The sequence below is a fragment of the Sphaeramia orbicularis genome, chromosome 4 (assembly GCF_902148855.1).
Source record: "Sphaeramia orbicularis chromosome 4, fSphaOr1.1, whole genome shotgun sequence".
NCBI lineage: Eukaryota > Metazoa > Chordata > Actinopteri > Kurtiformes > Apogonidae > Sphaeramia > Sphaeramia orbicularis.
The window spans coordinates 30,926,277-30,946,115 of record NC_043960.1 but is presented as its reverse complement, the minus strand read 5'-3'; the positions used below and the strand labels follow the sequence as shown (position 1 = coordinate 30,946,115).

At 37.7% G+C, this 19,839-nt stretch overlaps 1 protein-coding gene across 1 annotated transcript; it reads left to right on the top strand.

The window, feature by feature from the left end:
* The first annotated feature begins 1,640 nt into the window (after positions 1-1,640).
* sass6 (SAS-6 centriolar assembly protein) lies at positions 1,641-15,838 on the top strand. The gene is made up of 16 exons (XM_030132217.1): positions 1,641-1,985; positions 3,900-3,960; positions 4,237-4,316; positions 4,426-4,530; positions 4,731-4,899; positions 7,419-7,496; positions 8,441-8,560; positions 9,016-9,207; positions 10,725-10,919; positions 11,095-11,184; positions 11,362-11,541; positions 11,803-11,884; positions 12,151-12,260; positions 14,011-14,117; positions 14,289-14,380; positions 15,551-15,838. The coding sequence occupies exons 1-16, from the start codon at positions 1,924-1,926 to the stop codon at positions 15,601-15,603; spliced, it is 1,776 nt and encodes a 591-aa protein (XP_029988077.1). The 5' UTR covers positions 1,641-1,923; the 3' UTR covers positions 15,604-15,838.
* Positions 15,839-19,839: the final 4,001 nt, after the last annotated feature.

Sequence of the window (19,839 nt, the reverse complement as noted above, 5' to 3'; positions counted from 1 at the left end):
CAGATCTGTCTCAGCTGCCAGGCATCCTCAATACATCTTGTCAAAAAAAAAGTCTTAAATTAAAACGACAACTGAACAGAGATGAAAATGAAATTCATCTTCCACATCACCAAGATCACATAGAACACATAGATGTTGCTCTTCAGGAATGACTTTATGTCTTCCTACCTCAGTTGTCAGTGCTTAAGAGTCACATTTCAAGTTTTACATGTGGTTCTGACTTTAATTTGAGTGTAATTTGTAAGCTTTGGCCTCAAACTATTTTTTTTTCTTTCCACTGCCTCATATGGATCTCTTTTAGCACATGGGTATGTACAAAGGTATATTGGACAAAGTGTTATGAAGATAAAAGACCTTACAGAAAAAAGGATACAAGACCAAACCAATGAAAACAGGTACTGATTGGTTCTGCTGTCAGGCACATCAATATGTTATCATTACTAACAGCCTCATCAGTTATTCAGGAACATGTGAGATGTTAACTTTCATAGGTGTGCAAAGATGGGGTCTTACATTTTATTAAATTTTGTCAGGGAGCCATTCAGTGTGCACTTTATCTACCCTGATTTGATGTAGTAATGTCCTTCAGTATGTGGAAGAGGAGCTGAAGAGTTCTACTCCAGCAGTTTTTATTTAATAGCATTTATATCAAACTGCATATTATTCAGGGAAAATGTAATTCAAATTAGAAATGGAGCAACTGTAATTGTAAATATGTATGCATATAGCATTGACTTGTGTGCTTTGCTTTTTTTTTTCAGCTTCTTTACTTTTATTCCACAAGACACTCTAAGGATTTTGATCATCTGCATTGTCACACTCCTTCTAATTAATATTAACTGAGACACAGAAGATGATCTGTGTGGAAGAATCTGTCTTTATAATGTTAATGAATAAACACTTTATCCTCATCGAAATAAAAAAAACATCTGTAAAGGTCTGTAATTACCAAAAATTTGTTTTGGATTTAATTCCAAACATAGATTACCATGTAAATTATACATTTCTATCAGGTTTGTATGGTCACTTGGTTCTTTGATGAATTATGCAATTTTTTGCATTTTCTTTTGAAGTATGATTCTTGATGTTTACTGTATACAATGGAGTATCATACAATGACTCCTCACATTCATACATTACTTAAAGTTTTATACGTCTGCAAACATAACACTAATAAAGAGGCTGCTCCAATGAATCACTTTTTTGAGGTTGCTAAATAAAAGTCATGTTATAAAATATCTACAAACAAAGCATCCCATTAGGCCTGTGTGATGAAAATAAAGTCCATCCTCACCTCAGTGATTAAATACATTGAAAGTGATATTTCAGTAAACCAGGACAGAAGCTGCAAACCAGACAAATACTATGTACTCTTTGAGCAGAACATCAGATGTTCTATATGCCCACTATGTTTCAATGCATTGCCCCCGATAGATAGATAGATAGATAGATAGATAGATAGATAGATAGATAGATAGATAGATAGATAGATAGATAGATAGATAGATAGATAGATAGATAGATAGATAGATAGATAGATAGATAGATAGATAGATAGATAGAAAGAAAGAAAGAAAGAAAGAAAGAAAGAAAGAAAGAAAGAAAGAAAGAAAGGGTACGTTTAGGGATATACATTGCACACAGTTTTTTTCATCCATTGCCATAGAACAATTCCACTCCTAGCCAGCAGGTGGTGCTACATGTTTTAAAACAGAAGAAGAAGAAGACGCTTGTGTTCCTGTTTCCTGTTACAGTCAGTTGGCGGCTGAAAAGCGCCAAATCAAAATCGCTAAAGAGTCATTGAACGGGAACTCAGAGACTGTAATGGGAGCCAACGCCTTCTAGTGTTGTCGTTTTGTTTTTATGCCTTTAGAGTCGTGATATTTTCCCCTCACTGCTCAAAACGTTCATTTTGTGACAAACATGGAGGAACTTTTCAGCAAAGCGCTACAAGTGAACGTCAGATGTAGGGACTGCGAAGAAAGGTACGACTATCTGAATAAATGGGATAACTGTCATATAACTTTCCATTTGTACAGACAGCCTTATCATGAGGAAGGCAAGGATACACTTTTAAGCAACAGTAACGTTTTCGTCGATAGTGATTTAACGTATCTGTGGGGTTTTTGGTAGCTGTTCGTTAAAGTGTTCGTTGAGCCCTGTTCAGACCTATGTCTTCCACTGTTTGAACGGGGATGAACTCTTCCTAACCAACTTTCCAACCTCAGACAGAAAGTCTACAAATAAAATTGGCAGTTGTAATGTTCCAGAGATTTCTTTACTCTTGTCAACTGTACAGGTGTTGTTGAACTCAGCCCCGCCCCTGTTCGAAGGACACAGTACCTGAGTTGGATGTGTGTAGTCGCACAGTCAGTAATGTGGTATGGAGAGCAGAGTTTGGATGTTTTTTCGACAATTTGTCTACTGTGACAGAGCAGTGCTTCCTGACAGCCATAGAAACGTCACTGTCAAATACTTGTTGCGGTTCAGGTGTGTTCTCAGTGAGAACCATGTGCAGGAGGTTATTATGGCAATATTAGGCACTAGAGCTGGGCAGTATGGCCAGAAACTTAACTTTGTTTTGTTTTTTTTCAATCAAATGAATGATTTCTGATTTTGTTTTGTTTTGTTTTTTTGCTAAATGAACAGAAGTTAAAACATGATTCAAAAACACGCTTTCTTTACTAAAACCAAATACTATATTTCTGAAGAATTGCCGTCACAGCTCATGTATTTCAATAAGCAAACATTTTGCATTTTTCAGAGGAATTTTGCAATTTTTCGTGATTTTCAAAAAGCAAAACCTTGATTACTTTATCAGTTGAACTTTTAGTGTACACTAAAAAGTGTGTGTGTTTGTGCTCTTATTTATTTATTTGTGCTATTGTATGTTTTTATGAAGGCAAGGTGTAGTGAGACCAGCATTGTTGTGCAGCTTAGAGATGGTTGCACTGATGAAGAGACAGGAGGCAGAGCTGAAGAGTTTGGGATGACACGGATGGACAGGATTAGGAATTAGTACATCAGAAGGGCAATTCAGGTTGGACATTTTGGGGACAAAGTGAGAGAGGCCAGATTGAGATGGTTCATACATGTGCAGAGGAGGGACAGTGAATGTACTGGTAGAGGGATGATGAAGATGGAGCTACCAGGCAGGAGCCAAGAGGAAACTTATAGATGTGGTGAGAGAAGGACATGTGGGTATTTGAAAGAAGATGCAGGAGACGGGGTCAGATTGAAGCAGATGATTAGCTGTAGTAGCTGCAGCTATTTTATGTTTTTATGATCTTACTGTTTTTTTCATGAACATCTCAGAGAAACACTGTTGTTTTGTTTGTACACAGTATAAGCAAAATGACAATGAAGCTTGATTGAAGTCGGTTAATTGGATATTTTACCCAGTCCTTTCAGATGCTGTTAACTGAGAAAGGGACGGCTACACATCCTTGCTGTTGTGGCATCTGTAACTTGCCATCTATTGGTTTTTATACGTTTTTGAACTGTGTTAGAAATCCTGTTCTATCATATCCAGATGAGAGTTGCTGCTAAAATCACTCTCTGTGAAGCTTTAATTGATGCATAGCTGATGTCTTTTGATTAGATTCACAAGAATGAGACGATACAGTAAAAAAATAAATGCAGTCTAGATTTTTTCAGGGTTGCATATAATCAAAAATGCTCTTTCTTTAATAAAACTATTTGCTAAATATTCCTGGAGAAACAGATTAACAATTGATAAGAAGAAAACAATGTAGATATTTTCTGAATTTTTAGAAAGCAAAACAAATTAACTTGATTAATTGTCCAGCCCTAGGTTAGGCTGGACTGGGCGCATCATGTCTACTGCTTGATGCCACATCAAACTTATTAAAAGTGATTTAAATGCTTCAATTTCACAGGAAAGCAAATATTCGTGTCACCATCAATCTTCAGTTGACAAACAGTCCAGTACACAAAAGGGTGAGTTTTCCTTCTAACTCCTGCCATCTAATTAAAAAATAATTGTTTATAGATCTCATCTGCCTAGTATATTAACAGACCATTAACTTAGTGGTAAAAAAAACTACAGACTCACCTCAGACATTATGCAAGAATGTGAGGAGACAATGGTCTGATGGACATGTCTGTGTTTTGTTGAATTTTCTGCCACAATGAACTGATGAAATTGAAGTGATGTTTTTAAACATGCCTTTTCTTTCTGTTCACTAACATCCTGTTGTTTTTGGGTTGTATCAGGATCTCCTTGTCAGACTCACAGATGATGTAGATCCATACTTTCTCTTCAACCTTTCCATTTCAGAGGAAGATTTTCAAAGGTGAAGTACTGCGGGCATCATGTACTTTACAATAAGCAGTAGTGAATGTAATTTTAGTCAGCACACCGATTTTATCTCTTATCCATGTGATGTTTTTTTCTTCCTGCAGTCTGAAAGTGCAGCAGGGCCTCCTCATAGACTTTGCTTCATTTCCCCAGAAGTTTATTGACCTGCTGAATCTGTGTTACTCTGAGCAGGAGTCAGACAATCCAAGGTATGTAGAAATGTAAGCCACGTCAGCAGTTCAGCTTTACTTAATGATTTATGGTTTATATATAGCGCTACAAGATGATTTGTAAGGATTTCATTAAAAAAAACATATGTAATAAATATGAATGTGAGAACTTGGCATGAACAAAGGTTACTTCAGTAAATCATCTCCACCCCCTTCTTTACTGCTGTCATTTCCCTCAGGTTTCTGCTGCACTTGTCTTGTCAGTCTCCAGTACTCGAAGGACCTGCCAACTTCAGTGTTGTGGAGACGAACGCTTTCAAACACTTGAACCACCTGTCTTTACGTCTAGTTCAAGGCTCTGACAAAGAGGTTAAAGATTATCTAGCAGTGTGTCTCTCCTCTTTGAAGGTTGGTTCTTCCAGATTCTTTTGTCTAAATATTGTTTGGCCGTAAGACTCAGTTTAGTCATAAAAATACCCTACATCGAATAATAATTTGAGTTTAGTATGCATTTTCCACGAAACGCTCAAAGATAATTAAAATTTCTCTTTTAAATTTAGCTTCTATTTAACCAGGGAAATCCCACTGAGATTAAAAACCTTTTTTTCAAGGGAATCCTGGTCAAAAGAGGCAGCACCAAATGCAAAATGCTAAAGTACAGTTGCAACACAAGCAAAAGACAACTGAAAAGAATAAATTTACGACAGATTATGAAAAAGAAGTGCAAGTTGTGGAGTCGGCCTCCAGAACTCTCAGTTTGGATTTAAAAGTGCTCACTGAATTTAACTCAGTTTTCAGTCTTTCTACAATGTATTCCATTTATAAGGTGCAGACTGAACAAAGCCCTTTTACCCAGTTCAGTACAGGCATAAGGAACAGAAAGCAACAAATGATCTTGTGAACAGAAAGAGTAAGGCTCATCATTTCTCTGTGCATTTAACTCTTTAAGTGCCAGACAGTTAAGGGGCTAATAAGCCTTAAAAGTGCCACAGAATTTGGCTGTTTTTCAGTATTTCGCGTCGTTTTTATAATAGTTGAAGAATCCTGCAGGAAACCGCTCAGTAACATCCGACCGATTGCTAATTAGATCCAAAACGCACCGGACGCAGCCGATTCATTATTGATCGTAATTTGCATAATTTATAATAATAATGGTAATAATCTTTATTTATATAGCACTTTTCATACATTAAAAACTGTAGCACAAAGTGCTTTACATATCAGTTTAAAAATCAGTACCGCCCCCCACCCACACCCACCCACTCACCCGCACACACACACACACACACACACACACATATACATGCAAACCTACAAGCTCACACATACTTAAGAAGACTGACTGAGCATGGGTAGACCAGAACAAAAATGTACAAGTAAAAGTAAAACATCAATTGAGGAGGCGCTGTCTCAGGGAGCCATCCGCACCAGGAGGCAGCCGCCGACCCCGGCGACCAGGCACCAGCAACACAGCCCCGCATCCCAACTAGTGGGAGAGGGCCAACTGGGACCCCCACCCACCAGAAAGGAGCGGACCCCAGTGAGAGAAGGCGCCACAGCCCCCGGAGTCCACAGCCGCCCCCCGGCATGGAGGGCTCCCTCTGATGAAACACCGAGAATAAGAAACATTAAAAAGATATAAAAATATTATTCGGTCGCGTGACCTCAAATTCCCGTCTGATTGGTCTCAAAAGGGGGACACAGAAAGAACGTCATCGAAATGTGAGAAAGAAATGGGGGTGGATGGTTTGTTTGTACACAAAAATGGTGTGTTCTCCAAAGCCGATCTGATCGGCCCGTGGCACTTTACAGGTTGTTTTCGTAAAGCCGATTTAATCGGCCCATGGCACTGAAAGTGTTAAGGTACAAATATAGGTAGACAGTAGGCCAAGTATTGTCTTATATATGAAAGTACAAATGACTGATCCTATGGGTGGCCACAGCCGCCCAACCCACTCGAGACTCAGTGTCAACACTTTACAATTAATAATGAACCTTAGACAAGCACAGTAAACAGTATCAACCATTTAAAGACACACTGCAAATTATTTGGTTCTTACCAAGATAAAATAAACCAACTTAGATTTATAAGTGTTAGATAATTTGTCTTGTTTTAAGAGTTAATTTCCTGTTTTAAGTGTTCGTACGTCTGTAGACATGCTTATTTCTAGATTTAACAATCTTAATTCTAGAAATCTTGTCAAGTGAAATTATCTACCAGCACGGACAGTTTTGAGTACCTTTTTCCTCAGATTTAGTGTTTTTATCTTGTTTTTAGACACCCCTTTTTTGCAGTGCATTTAACAGAAGCATTCATGTGCAAAAGATCTCCATAATCCAAAGATGTCATTTCTAAAATTGTATCCGCTGGACAAATGATTTTTCCTGCTCCTCTTAAAATCAGATTTCAGTCTCAGCACTGTTGCTTTCAGCTTTCTACACCAAACTTATTTATTTACATAGTGATGCCGAAAAGCCTGTTAATCAGTCTGTCCCTTGAATTCAGGTTTTAATGATCAGAGAAACTCCTGTGAGTCAATGAAGTGTTGAGATTCTGCACAGTGAAAGTCATTGAGGTTACAGTAAATAATGTTTTTTGAGAGCAGGGGCTTGAATAATTAATTCTCATGTCAGCTTTAATTGAAATAGATTAATCTAATTGCGTAGCCTCTGTAAATGGACAGGTATTAAAATAATATATAAACAACTAATGTACAAGGATGTCTTTAGGTCTGGAATGCACAATAATGAACAGAGGAGGTGATGTGCTTTTATTTCATCTCACTTTTTTTTTGGGGGGGGGGGGGGTGCTAAATAAGAGTTATTTTTTAGTTCAATCAATAAAAGTGAGCAAATGTAAAAATTGTCAGTGTAGCTAGTATCTTTCTTTAAAGGTCTCTTGATGAGATGTGTTGTCAATGTTGTAGGCAGAGAAGGAGGACCTGGAGCTGAAGCTGAAGAAGACAGAAGAGGATCTGTCCAGACAGCTCACTTATGCTCAACAGGTGTGATATGATGAATTGTTTAAGGCTTACACTACAGTAGAGTGAATACTGAATATGTTTTAAATGTTTGACAAACCTTACCATTTGCAATAAGGCATAAGTGGCATCACATCATGGTTCTTCATTTTAATAAGTCAACCCAGGTTTTCAGAGTCTAGTTATGAGCCATTTCATATCAAAGGGGCTGAGTTGGCAGCAGATGACCAGATGCAAACATGGACAGGTCTAGAACTGCATATTTCTTACAAGATCAAACTATAAGCCTAGAACAAATGTGGGGAAGTTAGAAGTATAATACAGCCTAAAAGTAAACACATCAGCTGCTGCAACTCTTGCCTACCTTAGAGATCCTCCCACTATCCACGTACTGTGGTGTTTTTTCTCTTTTCCTACACACAGGTCCACACTGAGAATTTTATTTCTTTCATACATGTTATTCTGCTTTCTTGAACATAATCTACTCTGAAACATTGTTGATCAAAAGTAAATCAGTCACTCTGAAACTGGAATTAAACCTGAACATACCTCTATAATCGTGCTTCATAGTATAGATTCCAGTTTTCCAAAGGATCTAAAACAACACTGCATTTGAGGACTAACAGGATCTCTTGGCTCAGTTCAGCTAATTCTTAAATTGGGGTCTAGTTTCTTAGACTTGGACTTCAGATACTTTTGTCTTTATTTGCTATTCTTTTAAATATTACTGTATTTGACCTAATTTTTTGTCATTGTTTTAATTTGGCAAATATCACAGGTTTTGGCTTCTGACTGATTAAACATTTTTACCTTATAACCTGATAAATCAAGTGTCAGTAAAGCTATTAATAATCTTGCATTTGATCTCTGCTTAGTTTTTTATGTGATCACATATTATTTTGGATCGAACACTCAAAGGAAACTAGCATTAATGAACATTTGTTTGGGGGCGTATAATTGTTGTACAGACTCTATCTGAGAAGTCTAAAGAGCTGGACAAACTACGTTCAGAGTGGACGAGTCAGACGAGCTCTCTGTCCAGTCGTCATTCTCAGGAGTTGCAGTCCGAGAGGGAAAAGGCTCTAGAGGTAAGTCTTAACCAGCCTTTGATAAAGATGTTACAGATGCAGAATTTAATCATGATTCAATATACACTAACTTTGCTTTGACCCTTTCTTTGCAGCCATGTGTTTACAATGCTACCAAATTCTCCCCCATTTTGGTCGCAATCTGACACGAGAGGACAGAATTTCTTGGTTTTGAAAAATGGGATGATTGTACAATAAAGTGACTGAACAGTTTTGGATTCAGAAGTCCTGTCCTCCTGAGACCTAGCAAGGCATTTTTGTCCTCTGTAGTGGGCAAGAGTTTCAGAGCTTTATTTAAGAAAAAAAACATTGTTCACCGCAAAAGACATTTTATGAATAAATAAATAATCCCAAGACAATTATTTGATGGGGGGGAGCAGAAACCTTCCTTGGTCTTGCAAGGATATGGTTAAATGGTGAAAAGCAGCACCAGTGAGCTGTGCACTGTGTCTCAGTTACAGAGCAGGCTTCAGCAGCAGACTGAGCACCTTCGACAGGAGCTGGAGAACACCCATAAGAAGAGCAGCCAGCAGCTCCAGAGCAGACTGACGGAGCTGGAGGCCTCATGCAGAGAGCTCACAGAGAGGAAATACAAGAACGAGTCTACGATCAGAGACCTGAAGATTAAACTGGTGGGAGCAGAGGAGGTACATACACAGCCAGTGTTAAATCATCACACATACAGTGAAAATCCCCTCATTAACTGTCTGATAGTTTGGAACACATTCAGAGTGAAGAACAGACATTCAGTTTCATCCTGCTCTACACGTTATTAGTGATACTGAAGGGCAGATTTACTGAAGATGTGCACTGTTGTAGGTATGTGCTTTGTTTTTTGTTTTGTTTTTTTCGTCATGGAACCTTTGGTAGAAGGGGATCACAGAGGCTGATGCACTCCACATTTTGATCTTGATTAATGATCTGATACATTGATAGGGACAGATGGAGTATCAGCCATGAATGATTATCACATCCAATATTCACTTTTTTTTTTAAACTATTACCAGGATCTGTAGTTTTGTTTTTATCTGTTTTCTCATAAAATAAATGAGCACTATCTGATTAGTTGCACACAAATATTTATTTCATTTACTATCACTTATTTATAATCCTTCCAGTTTAGTATGAAAACTGGCAATAAATACTTTTTTTTTGTCTTTTTTTTTAAATTCTACCTTCTTTTATTTGAAAGTTAATCCAAAGGAATTTAATGACCAAATACTGGTCATCAGTCTCTTTGATAACTAATAATCAGCCCTGGAAATAAAAGTAGTGGGAATTAACAACCTTCATAGTGGTAATTTTATTGCTCAGAGGTAGGGCTGCATGATTTTGGCCAAAAAAATAACATCCAGATTTTTTCCTCTACAAACTCGATTTTCGAAGCTGTACTAATTCCACACAACCAACTTGCTATTTTTAGCCACGGACTTCTCACTTTCCTTAGCAAACACCATTTTTGTACTGGTATGTGGAGACCAAAGACTGGAGACCTCTCGCACAGTTAGGAGGAGGAGCCTACAGTAGCCTGGAGATGTCTGGCCCAGAGACACGAGATATGAAATTCGATTTGACGATTACCCTGTTTTAAATATTGTCCTAATCGAATAATCTGGTTTTGATTTAAAATCAATTAATTGTGCAACCCTACTTAGAGGTATCTTCCAAGGATTGTGTTGAAATCATCAGTGTTAACAGCGGATTTTGATTTCCACATAAATACTAAATAATATGAAAATATCACTCAAAACCAGGATGTGAATTAAGGGGATTTATTCTTGCAAGAAGGAGGAAAGAGTTGTGAATCATACAGCAATGATCAGTAAATCCAAATTCAAAGGACTGCCTCCTTGAATCTCAGTCTTATAGTTGTGGAAAAACAACGCAAGGTCTGTCAGGGAGATACTACATCTCACATCCTGGGAACAGTATTACCTTGGCTTATGGTGTACCTCTAGCAAGGGTACAATGGTTATTTCGTCTACAAAACAAGATTGACACAAGGCCGAGGTCATGGTACTTTTCTATGATCATGAATGCTTGAACACTCTAACTTCATTGGGATGGCATATGATTTTTCTGATAAAATACCCATATGGAAAAAAATAAACAAATAGTTGAGTCTAATAATGACCAAAATTCAATCCCACTGACATAATTGTAGGAGTGCCAGCGCTCCAAGCAGCAGGTGTTGTCTCTGAGGAGAGAGAACGGCACCTTGGACACAGAATGCCACGAGAAGGAGCGTTTGGTGAGCCAGCTGCAGATGAGAGTCGCTGTTCTGGAGCAGGAGATGAAGGACAAGGAGCAGCTCATGTGCAGAACAAAGGAGGTTCTGGAAGCCACTCAGCAGCAGAAGGTGAGAGATGCAGCTCCTCTGTGTTTTTGTCTTTTATTTTTCTTAGTAGCCATGGTGGAAATAAAGAGGGCATTTTAGTTTATGTATAAAGGATTTGTTGAAACAAAAAAAAATGGACATTGTCCTTTTAACTGGATTTTCTGTTTTACTGTGTTCATTGTGTGTTTTTGTGTAGGACTCAATAGAGGGAAATGCTGAGAGCAAAGAGCTTCAGATTAGAAAACTTGAGGCAACTGTGAAATCCCTCTCTGAGGAGCTGCTAAAGGTTTGTTTAGTTTAATTCTAAACACACAAAAGAAAGAAATGAGACTGTGGGATTGTTGACTGTTAAATTTGCTCTTTATAAGCCAGGTGTTCTGGAAAACACACTTAAGTCTCCCAGAAGTTTTATTTGTTTTATGAATCACCATGTTGGTCCAGTGCTTATTCTTTATTATTTCAGGCCAATAATATCATAAAGAAGCTGCAGGGAGATGTCAGAGGCCTGGTCGGTAAAATCAAAGTTAAGAACACTGTGACGGTGTCCCAGGAGAAGGTGCTCCAGGAAACATCAGAAAAACTGCAGAACGTTGAAAAGGACTTACTGAACAGTCAGCAGCAGCTCATCACCAAGGATGAACAGGTACATCTGCAAATCATACATGTGTTCTGTTTATGTGTCCAGCTGTACACTCACATGCACCGTGTGTATCATGTGTTTGTACCATATTTAATAGGAAATGAACTGGTAGAATATGTTTTTCAGAACCTGGCATGGACAAATATCCCACCATAAATTTTATAGTGTGAAGGACTTTGTCTAAAGTTCCCAAATTATGACTAAAAATGCTCCAAATGCTTACTAATAGTACTAATTTATATATTTATTCACTTATGTTTCCAGGTTACTAAATTAAAAGAACAGTTGGAGGCAACAGTACAGAAACTCAATGAAAGCAGAGAAGTGTTAAAAACTAATGAGAATGGTAAGTAACTGCATCTACTGAGAAACTCATTAAATGCAGCAGAATATTGTCATTACTGTGGGATCAGAGGAGCACGATGGAGATAATGAGAACTTTTATAAATAGCAAAGCCTGCAGAATCAGATTGTTATACCAGATAAGAGACATACTGTAATATCTACATGAATCACACATTCACATTATTAATTTGGATGGTGTGTGATTGTGTATGATCATTATCTTGTTGTCTTGTCAGCTGTTTCATCTTCTGTTATATGTCACCACAGTTATAAGCTGGCTGAATAAGCAGCTGAATGAAAAGCAGCTGTCCAGAAAGCCGCAGTCTGCTGAACCCTCGGACCATCCTTCAGTTTTGTCTACAACAACAGGACTCAGGGTAGGGAATGTCTCCTGACTCTGCTCAGGCCCAGACAAGACCATGAACTCAAACCAAAACTAGTTCATAAAGATATATTCAACTGGTCTCAAGTATTAGTGTCTTTTTTTGTTCTTGGATTAGTCAATATATAGAAAAACCAAAATTTTACAACATTAAACTCTTGCTTTATGTTAAAGTCTTGTCTAAGGATTAAGACATTTGTAACTTTGCTAACACTCACATCATTAACCAGTGGCACCAACTGAGAAAAGGGAGCAAAACATGATTTGTGGTTTAATAAGATCATCCACCAACTGCAGGAGAAATAGAACTATGGATCAACAGTTGTTTTCAACTATTTTTTTTAATGCTGTATCTGAATTTTCCCTGTAAAATATATTGTGAGCATTGATATTATTCCTAAAAATACAGGTTTTCTACAGGAATGAACTGAGCTGTTGATTTAAGCTGCTGTTTGTTAATTTCTTTAATAAAAGACTGAATCTACACAGAATTCAGAGTAAAATAGTCCTCCTTAACCCATAAAGACCCAGCACTACTTTTGTGGCAGCTCCCAAATGATTTCTCCCTCTATATTCAACCTTTATTAAGTGATTTATCACCATTTATTGTAATATTAACTTATTTATTTTGCATTATTTCAGTGAAAATCAGTTATTTTCCTGTATTTAAGTCATTGATCATGTAGATGTTTATAAAAGCTCAGATTAAAGTTGAGGGTTATTATATCAAAAACAAAGGAAACTGAAGAAAAAGTGACTTCTTCAGCAAAATATCAATAACTGAGCATAAACCGTGTCTCCATCCACTGTCATTCATCCAACTCTGTGGGTTTTACTGGTGAGTCAATGTTGTAGAAGATGACTATGTTTCCACATTCATTATAGAGCCTCTGAACATCCAAATAGGTCATACCTGATGACCATGAAAAGATGAAAAACTGCGTTTTACATCAATTATTTATGCTTATTAACAGGTTTATTGGTTCAGAAGTTTTTTAACATTTTACATTAGTAGATGATTTTGGTTGATCCTGGATGTTTGAGTCTTTATGGGTTAAGATGGACCAGAACTAAACAGCTTTGTGTAACAGATTCATTTGGACATTTTTATGAAAAGTGAGTACAAGTTACACTCTCAGGATTAGCTGTATCTTTGAAACCGGCCTTTGGTCACTGTTTATTCCATTTCAACACATCTGTAAATATGGACAGTAGTTGTACACTGTACTTAACAAATATGTTTGTTTACAGTACACTGACGTGCGTAGTACTGTGTAGAAGTCTTAGACCACCTTTAGTTTTGTTTTTTCAGGGTTGAAATAAGCATACATATTCCTTTCTCATTCTCTTTTCTTTAATTACAATGAGGAAACACAGGAAATACGTGTACATCCTTAAAAGATGCACACAGATTTAAACATCTGACATGTTGAATGAAACCTAGTATAAAAACATCAAAAAATTAATGCTATAAATGTCATATTGTCTGAACAAAAGGGTTAAAGACATATTAAGTGCTTTTTTTTCCCCCTGAAACATTTGTTTTTCCTGCTGTACGTACTTCCCACATATCCAGATTTTATATATAACCAAACCGATAAATATCATCCACTGTCTATCTTCCACGCCAGTACAGATATCAGCCAACATCTGGTAATACCGATGTTCTGTTGTCACAGCAGTGATGAAGACTTCATTAGTCAGATCTGTGTGTGTGTATGTGTGTGTGTGTGTGTTTTTTCCAGGCCCAGTTCTATCCTGTGTCGAGCAGACCTGCAGTGTCTCCATCGGCAGCTGCAGACAGTCCACCTGCTGAACAGCGGGCAGCACAGCACACTCACAGACACTCACTGTAAATAGTTTCATACATTCTGCTCACACCTGTCTCCACCAGTGTTAAAGACTTAGCATCAGACTGCAAATAAAATGTACAATGTGTGATGATGATGTCATTATGTTGTGAATCAGTTTTCCAAGTGTCTGTCCTGCCATGTCTGGTCTTCATTCATTGTCTCGTCCTCAGAGGAGATGCTGCAGGCCTGGACTCCAAGTACTTTGAGAGGAGAGATGATAGCATTCCCATCTATGGTTTATCATCGAATCTGCTGCATAGAGGTAAAACCGCTCTTTTTTTTTTTTTCCTCCTCAACACAGCAACCACTAAAGCTTCTGAATTTGACTCTAAACAGCAGATGTACATAAGCCCCTTTTCCACCACAGGAAGTTTTAGCTGGGATTTTGAACATTCCTGTATGCATTTCCACCGAAATTACCCAGGAGAAAAAAACTTTCCCTCAACCCCAAACTGACCTTGAAAATAGTTCCTTGTAGGGGGTAGGACTTTTCAGATTCTTGAATTTTTGAGGGGTGGGGCTGTGTGTGCTGAAGAACACTGATTGGTGGAGCACATTTACAGCGTTCTGCACTTTCAGGCAACGACATCCATTTGCCAAATATGCTCTTTTGAGTGTATTCGGTTCACTCCTACGAGTTTATTTCATGAAGTCTGTCCATCCAAATACACTCAGAATAGCTTGGATCCGGTCAAATATATTTTCTAAATACTCGCAAAAGAAATTCAGCAGGACTTTGGGTTGGTGACACAGAACACCCCAAGCCTGATTTGAGCACATTTTTCCAGAACTTTGGGTATGGAAATGCAAACCAGACAAATTAGCAGGAATTCTTTTACCCAGGCAAATAAATTCCTGGAAGTAAAAGTTCCTGTGAATTTTGGCAGGAAAGGGGCTGTTAATTAAATACATATCATATTCACATATATTCTGTCTGTTATCAAAATACATGGGCTAAGTTATTTAACAGAATGTATGTTGAACAGTTTTTAGTAGGTGCACATAATCCTGATATCGGCAGTAAGTACAACCAGGGCCAGTTTATGTGACATCTTAATGTAATTTAGAGATTCTGTTGAATAGCATGTTTAACTGCTGTCTCTGTTGCTTGTGATGCAGTGTTTTTAGCTGAATCAGAAACATGTCATCTGTAGGCGTGTATACTCCAGATAGGGACAGTTTGGTATTTGCCTGTTTGTTCTTTCTTTGTCCGGTTCTTTAGTGCTCTGGTTGTTCAGACGCTGTGAACTGTAGCCAGTGAAAAAAGCAGAAACCCTTACATTTGACTCTGTGCTGCATTTCTAATGTAATACTAGTCTACTCAAGAGAATTGCAAATAAGATAAATAAATAAAGTTAACCTGAAAGTATTTTGTTGAAACTAGATAAATGGCATACAGGAGGAGCTCAGAATTTTTGTTTTTTTCTTTCAGAGATCCATCAGCGAGCAAAACACTCTGTAGCTTCTGCCTACTTTTCCGCCTGAGGAAGAAAATCCTTTGAGCAAAGAAAAACCAACAAAACCCAGGTCTCGTGTTGACACTCCTCTACAAAACTGTCAGTAATGCGTGGTTTTAAAGTTGTTTTGACATTAGTTTTTGTGTTGTCTGTCTAGTATGTGGATAAAAGTGAATGCTCTTGTGTATAGATTTCACATTATGGAGAATGCATCCAAGGCATCATTTCCCTCATCATTTTATTAAGTGTCTTTAATAAACCTTTTCCAGGATAACTGTCTTGTGGCCTTTTCTTGATATTTACTCAGGCTTTTAATCTAAAGTTTGATCAAATGTTCAAATTCCCATGAAGTCATCTGTTTGCCTGTGTCTGGTCAACTTGTTTTGTAGGGATTCTAACTGTATTCATTTGACAAATGTTGGCTGCATAAAAGCACGTCATCAGACTTTGCAGGGCTGTTTCAATGCCCAGCGTGCTTCCAACAACCAAGCCCTTTGGAGAAATTTTAAGTATGCATCTGTGGATCTTCACGTCCCCAGTGTTGTTAAAATACCCACAATTCTCCATCTCAAACTTTTAAAAATGCTGATAAATGGGGAAAAAAAGCCAACCAAACCTGCAAATAAACTGTCTAAAAATAAAGAGCTGATCACTTCTCCAGAACAAAATACAGTGAAATCTAATTATCAGGTGGTCTTAGTCAAGATGAGACTGATTATTTACATTATAGAGAAATTCATGTAAAGGCAGTTCTAGTAAAGGCTGATAAATGGAACATCTAGAAAATAGAAATACTGAGGAAAGAAAAAGTGTATTATTTCTTTGTACAGGCTACTTTCATTGAGACAAAGGCTACATTGACAAAAGATTTTAATGCTCTATATAGATTTTTTTTTTCTTCTACAAAAAAAATTTCCAATATATATTCAAATCCAACATTTTTGTGTGGTTCATGTTGTAATTTAAGAGCATGTTAGGTGTTTTACATGCAGTCAATGCTATTCCTAATCTTTGGCATGTCCAAGACTGACATGAAACAATGTCACATCCTAATGCTAATTTACACTTCTGGCTTAATTCAGTTAAAAGATTATATAAATGTTGAAAAACAAAAAACAAATCATTGTATTGAGACTAAATGTGTTTTGATGATGGAACTGTAGATAAATGCGAAACAGGACAGGATGAGCTTACTGTAGTTATCTTTATCTTTTCAGAGATCTGTTAACAAACAAAGCACTCTGTAGCTTTCACCGACTTCTCTGCCTAAAGCAGAGGGAAGCTGAGTGTTCAAAGTAAAACCAACAAAACTCATGAAGGTCATCTACAAAACAAGAAGAACATTGCTTCACAAAGATAGATTAACAGATGGGATTGGATACTTTATTTTCCATCTTGGCTGTGACATTGTTTTTCTTACACACATTAGGAACTGTTTGAAGAAGCATGTGAATGATATACTCATGGTTCCTGTCGTGTGCACACCTTAGGAGTCACTGGGCCGGGGTTGCTGTGAGATTTTAGGAACAGGCCAGGGACAAATTGGGTGGAGGGCATGGTCATGTTGGAGGACTCCAATGCAGGGAGGAGGATGTACACGAGGAGCGCGTGGAGGGGGTCCACCTGGAGGAGGAGGTCCATCAGGATGAGCATGTGGAGGAGGTCCACCAGGATGAACGTGTGGAGGGGGTCCACCAGGATGAGCGTGTGGAGGAGGTCCACCAGGATGAGCGTGTGGAGGAGGTCCACCTGGAGGACCATGTGGACGGGGTCCACCTGGAGGACGTGGATGGGGACATACAGGTTCCGTCTCCAGAACAGTGGTATTCTATTGAAAACAGAACCAGCAGAGTTTCCTGAAGTGAATGTCAACATAATACAACTGTACAAACTCCATTAAACTGTCAATAACGGGGACAGAACTGACACAAAATCTAGAGCAGAGGTGTCAAACATGCGGCCCGGGGGCCAAATCCAGCCCGCCAAAGGGTCCAGTGTAGCCTGTGGGATGAATTTGTGAAATGCAAAAATTACACTGAAGATATTAATCATTTTAGTTCAGGTTCCACACACACCAATTTAATCTCAAGTGGGTCAGATCAGTAAAATACTATCATCATAACCTATAAATACTCACAACTCCAAATTTTTCTTTTTGTAAATGTAAACATTTCATGTCATTTTACTGTATTTACACTAAAACTATCATTTCACAAAAAACCTGAACAAATATGAATATTTTTAAATGTCTGAAGTGCAAATTTACCAATATTCTGCCTGTTTTTAAATGTTTTGTGTATTCACAGATCCACTGTGATCTGTAAGTTGTAATTTACATGTGTAAATGATAAACTGAGACAATATTTTTAAAATTGCACTTATTTTTCTTAAGAAATTTCAATTTGTTCATGTTATTCACATTGTTTTAAAGGATAGTTGGTAGATGTAAATATTTTCATCGCATAATTTTACTTTTTCTAAAACATAGAAGAAAGTTTGGAGTTAACATTATTTATACATTATTATGTTATTATTTCACTGGTCCAGCCCACTTCAGATCAAGTTTGGCTTAATGTGGCCCCTGAACTAAAATGAGTTTGACACCCCTGACCTAGAGGTTGAGAGAATAGTCCATGAGAACAGAAGAACTGAAACTACAGCCACCACAGGAGGACATGTCCCTCCAGCTCTGACAAAATTAATTGTGGTGCTTGTTAATCATGTTGGCTTATTTTGTCCCATTGTTGGCAGATGAATTAAGATGTTTAAGTAATTTAACACTTGGACACATCACTGATAAATTCTAGCATGTCTGGTGAAAAATAAGAGTGGTTTTCCAGTTCTTCTGTGTAATTCCAAACATGTTTGAATTCATTCTAGTGCTCCGCTGTGGTTCTTAGAATGCTGATTAGCAAAAGGAACCAACCTAACACATAATGATAGACTGGTGGAAATTTGGTGAAAAAAAAACTCATGTTTTTTAGAGTTACATTATGGGAAATGAAATATCGACAGGCAGAGGGATAAAATGTAGGCAGCATAGTTTGGCATTAAACATATTGGCTCCAGTCTGTGCATGTGTTTAGTCTCACCGTTGGTGGATAGAATTCACAGTCGACAGACATCAGCCCCTTCGCAGTGCCATAGGTGGACTTACAGAAAGCATGATGCTGTTGGAGAGGGAGAAAATAGTCAGGTTTCCTTGAAAATCTATCAGTTTTCAATCAGGTTTTTAAGAGTTTCTTCAAAAGAAAATGTGGATTCACGTGTATTGCATAATTCATACTGCCCAGCATGGTGCGTGGGTCTAAAACTGAAGCAATAATGAATAGTGATTAACTGCCTTCACATGATGGGAGCTGGGATAGTGTCCTGCACCCCCACACCCCTCCAGAGGATTAAGCAGTTTGGAAAATGAATGAATTATATATTAATATTTGTATGTAAAAATCAGCATTTTCCATTAGATTCTATATGACAAATGTCAACAGAACACATTAAATGTAGTATTAATTCATTTCAGGTTCATGAATGTTGAACTTACAGCTCGGTCAGGGCAGAGGGGTCGACACGCTTCAGGCACAATTTTGGATTCTCTTGGACAATGAGTTTCCACAAGGACAAACTCTGCAAAGTAGCCCATCCCTGCAGTAAACATGTACTGAGACAGACAGGAAGAGGATAGTGTTAATGGGATGGACAGTACAGATGAGGAACTTAAACCTATATTCAGAATGATTGAGCAAAATAAATCAAGCACCTCAAAGTAAGTTTTGATAGTCTGAACCTTTTTGATTTTAAAATGTTACTGAATTTCTCTCAAAACACTCATTTAAAAAGTAAGAAATAAAAAAACAAAAAAGCTTTTCTTTTTTATGATCATCAGATATGACCCATTTGGATGTTCAGAGGCTCTGTAGTTACCGTGGAAACACAGTCCACCAGTAAAACCCATGGAGACACTGGGTTTTATGCTCAGTTATCTTTGCTGAAAAAAAAAAACAAAAAACTTTTTCTCCAGTTTTTCTGTTTCTGATACAATCACCTTTGAATTTACTCTGATCTTTTATGAACATCTACATCACAGGTGTCAAACATGCGGCCCGGGGGCCAAATCCAGCCCGTCAAAAGGTCCAGTCTGACCCTTAGGATGAATTTGTGAAATGCAAAAATTACACTAAGATATTAACAATCCTTTTAGTTCAGGTTCCACATTCAGACCAATTCAATCTCAAGTGGGCAGGACCAGTAAAATACGATCATA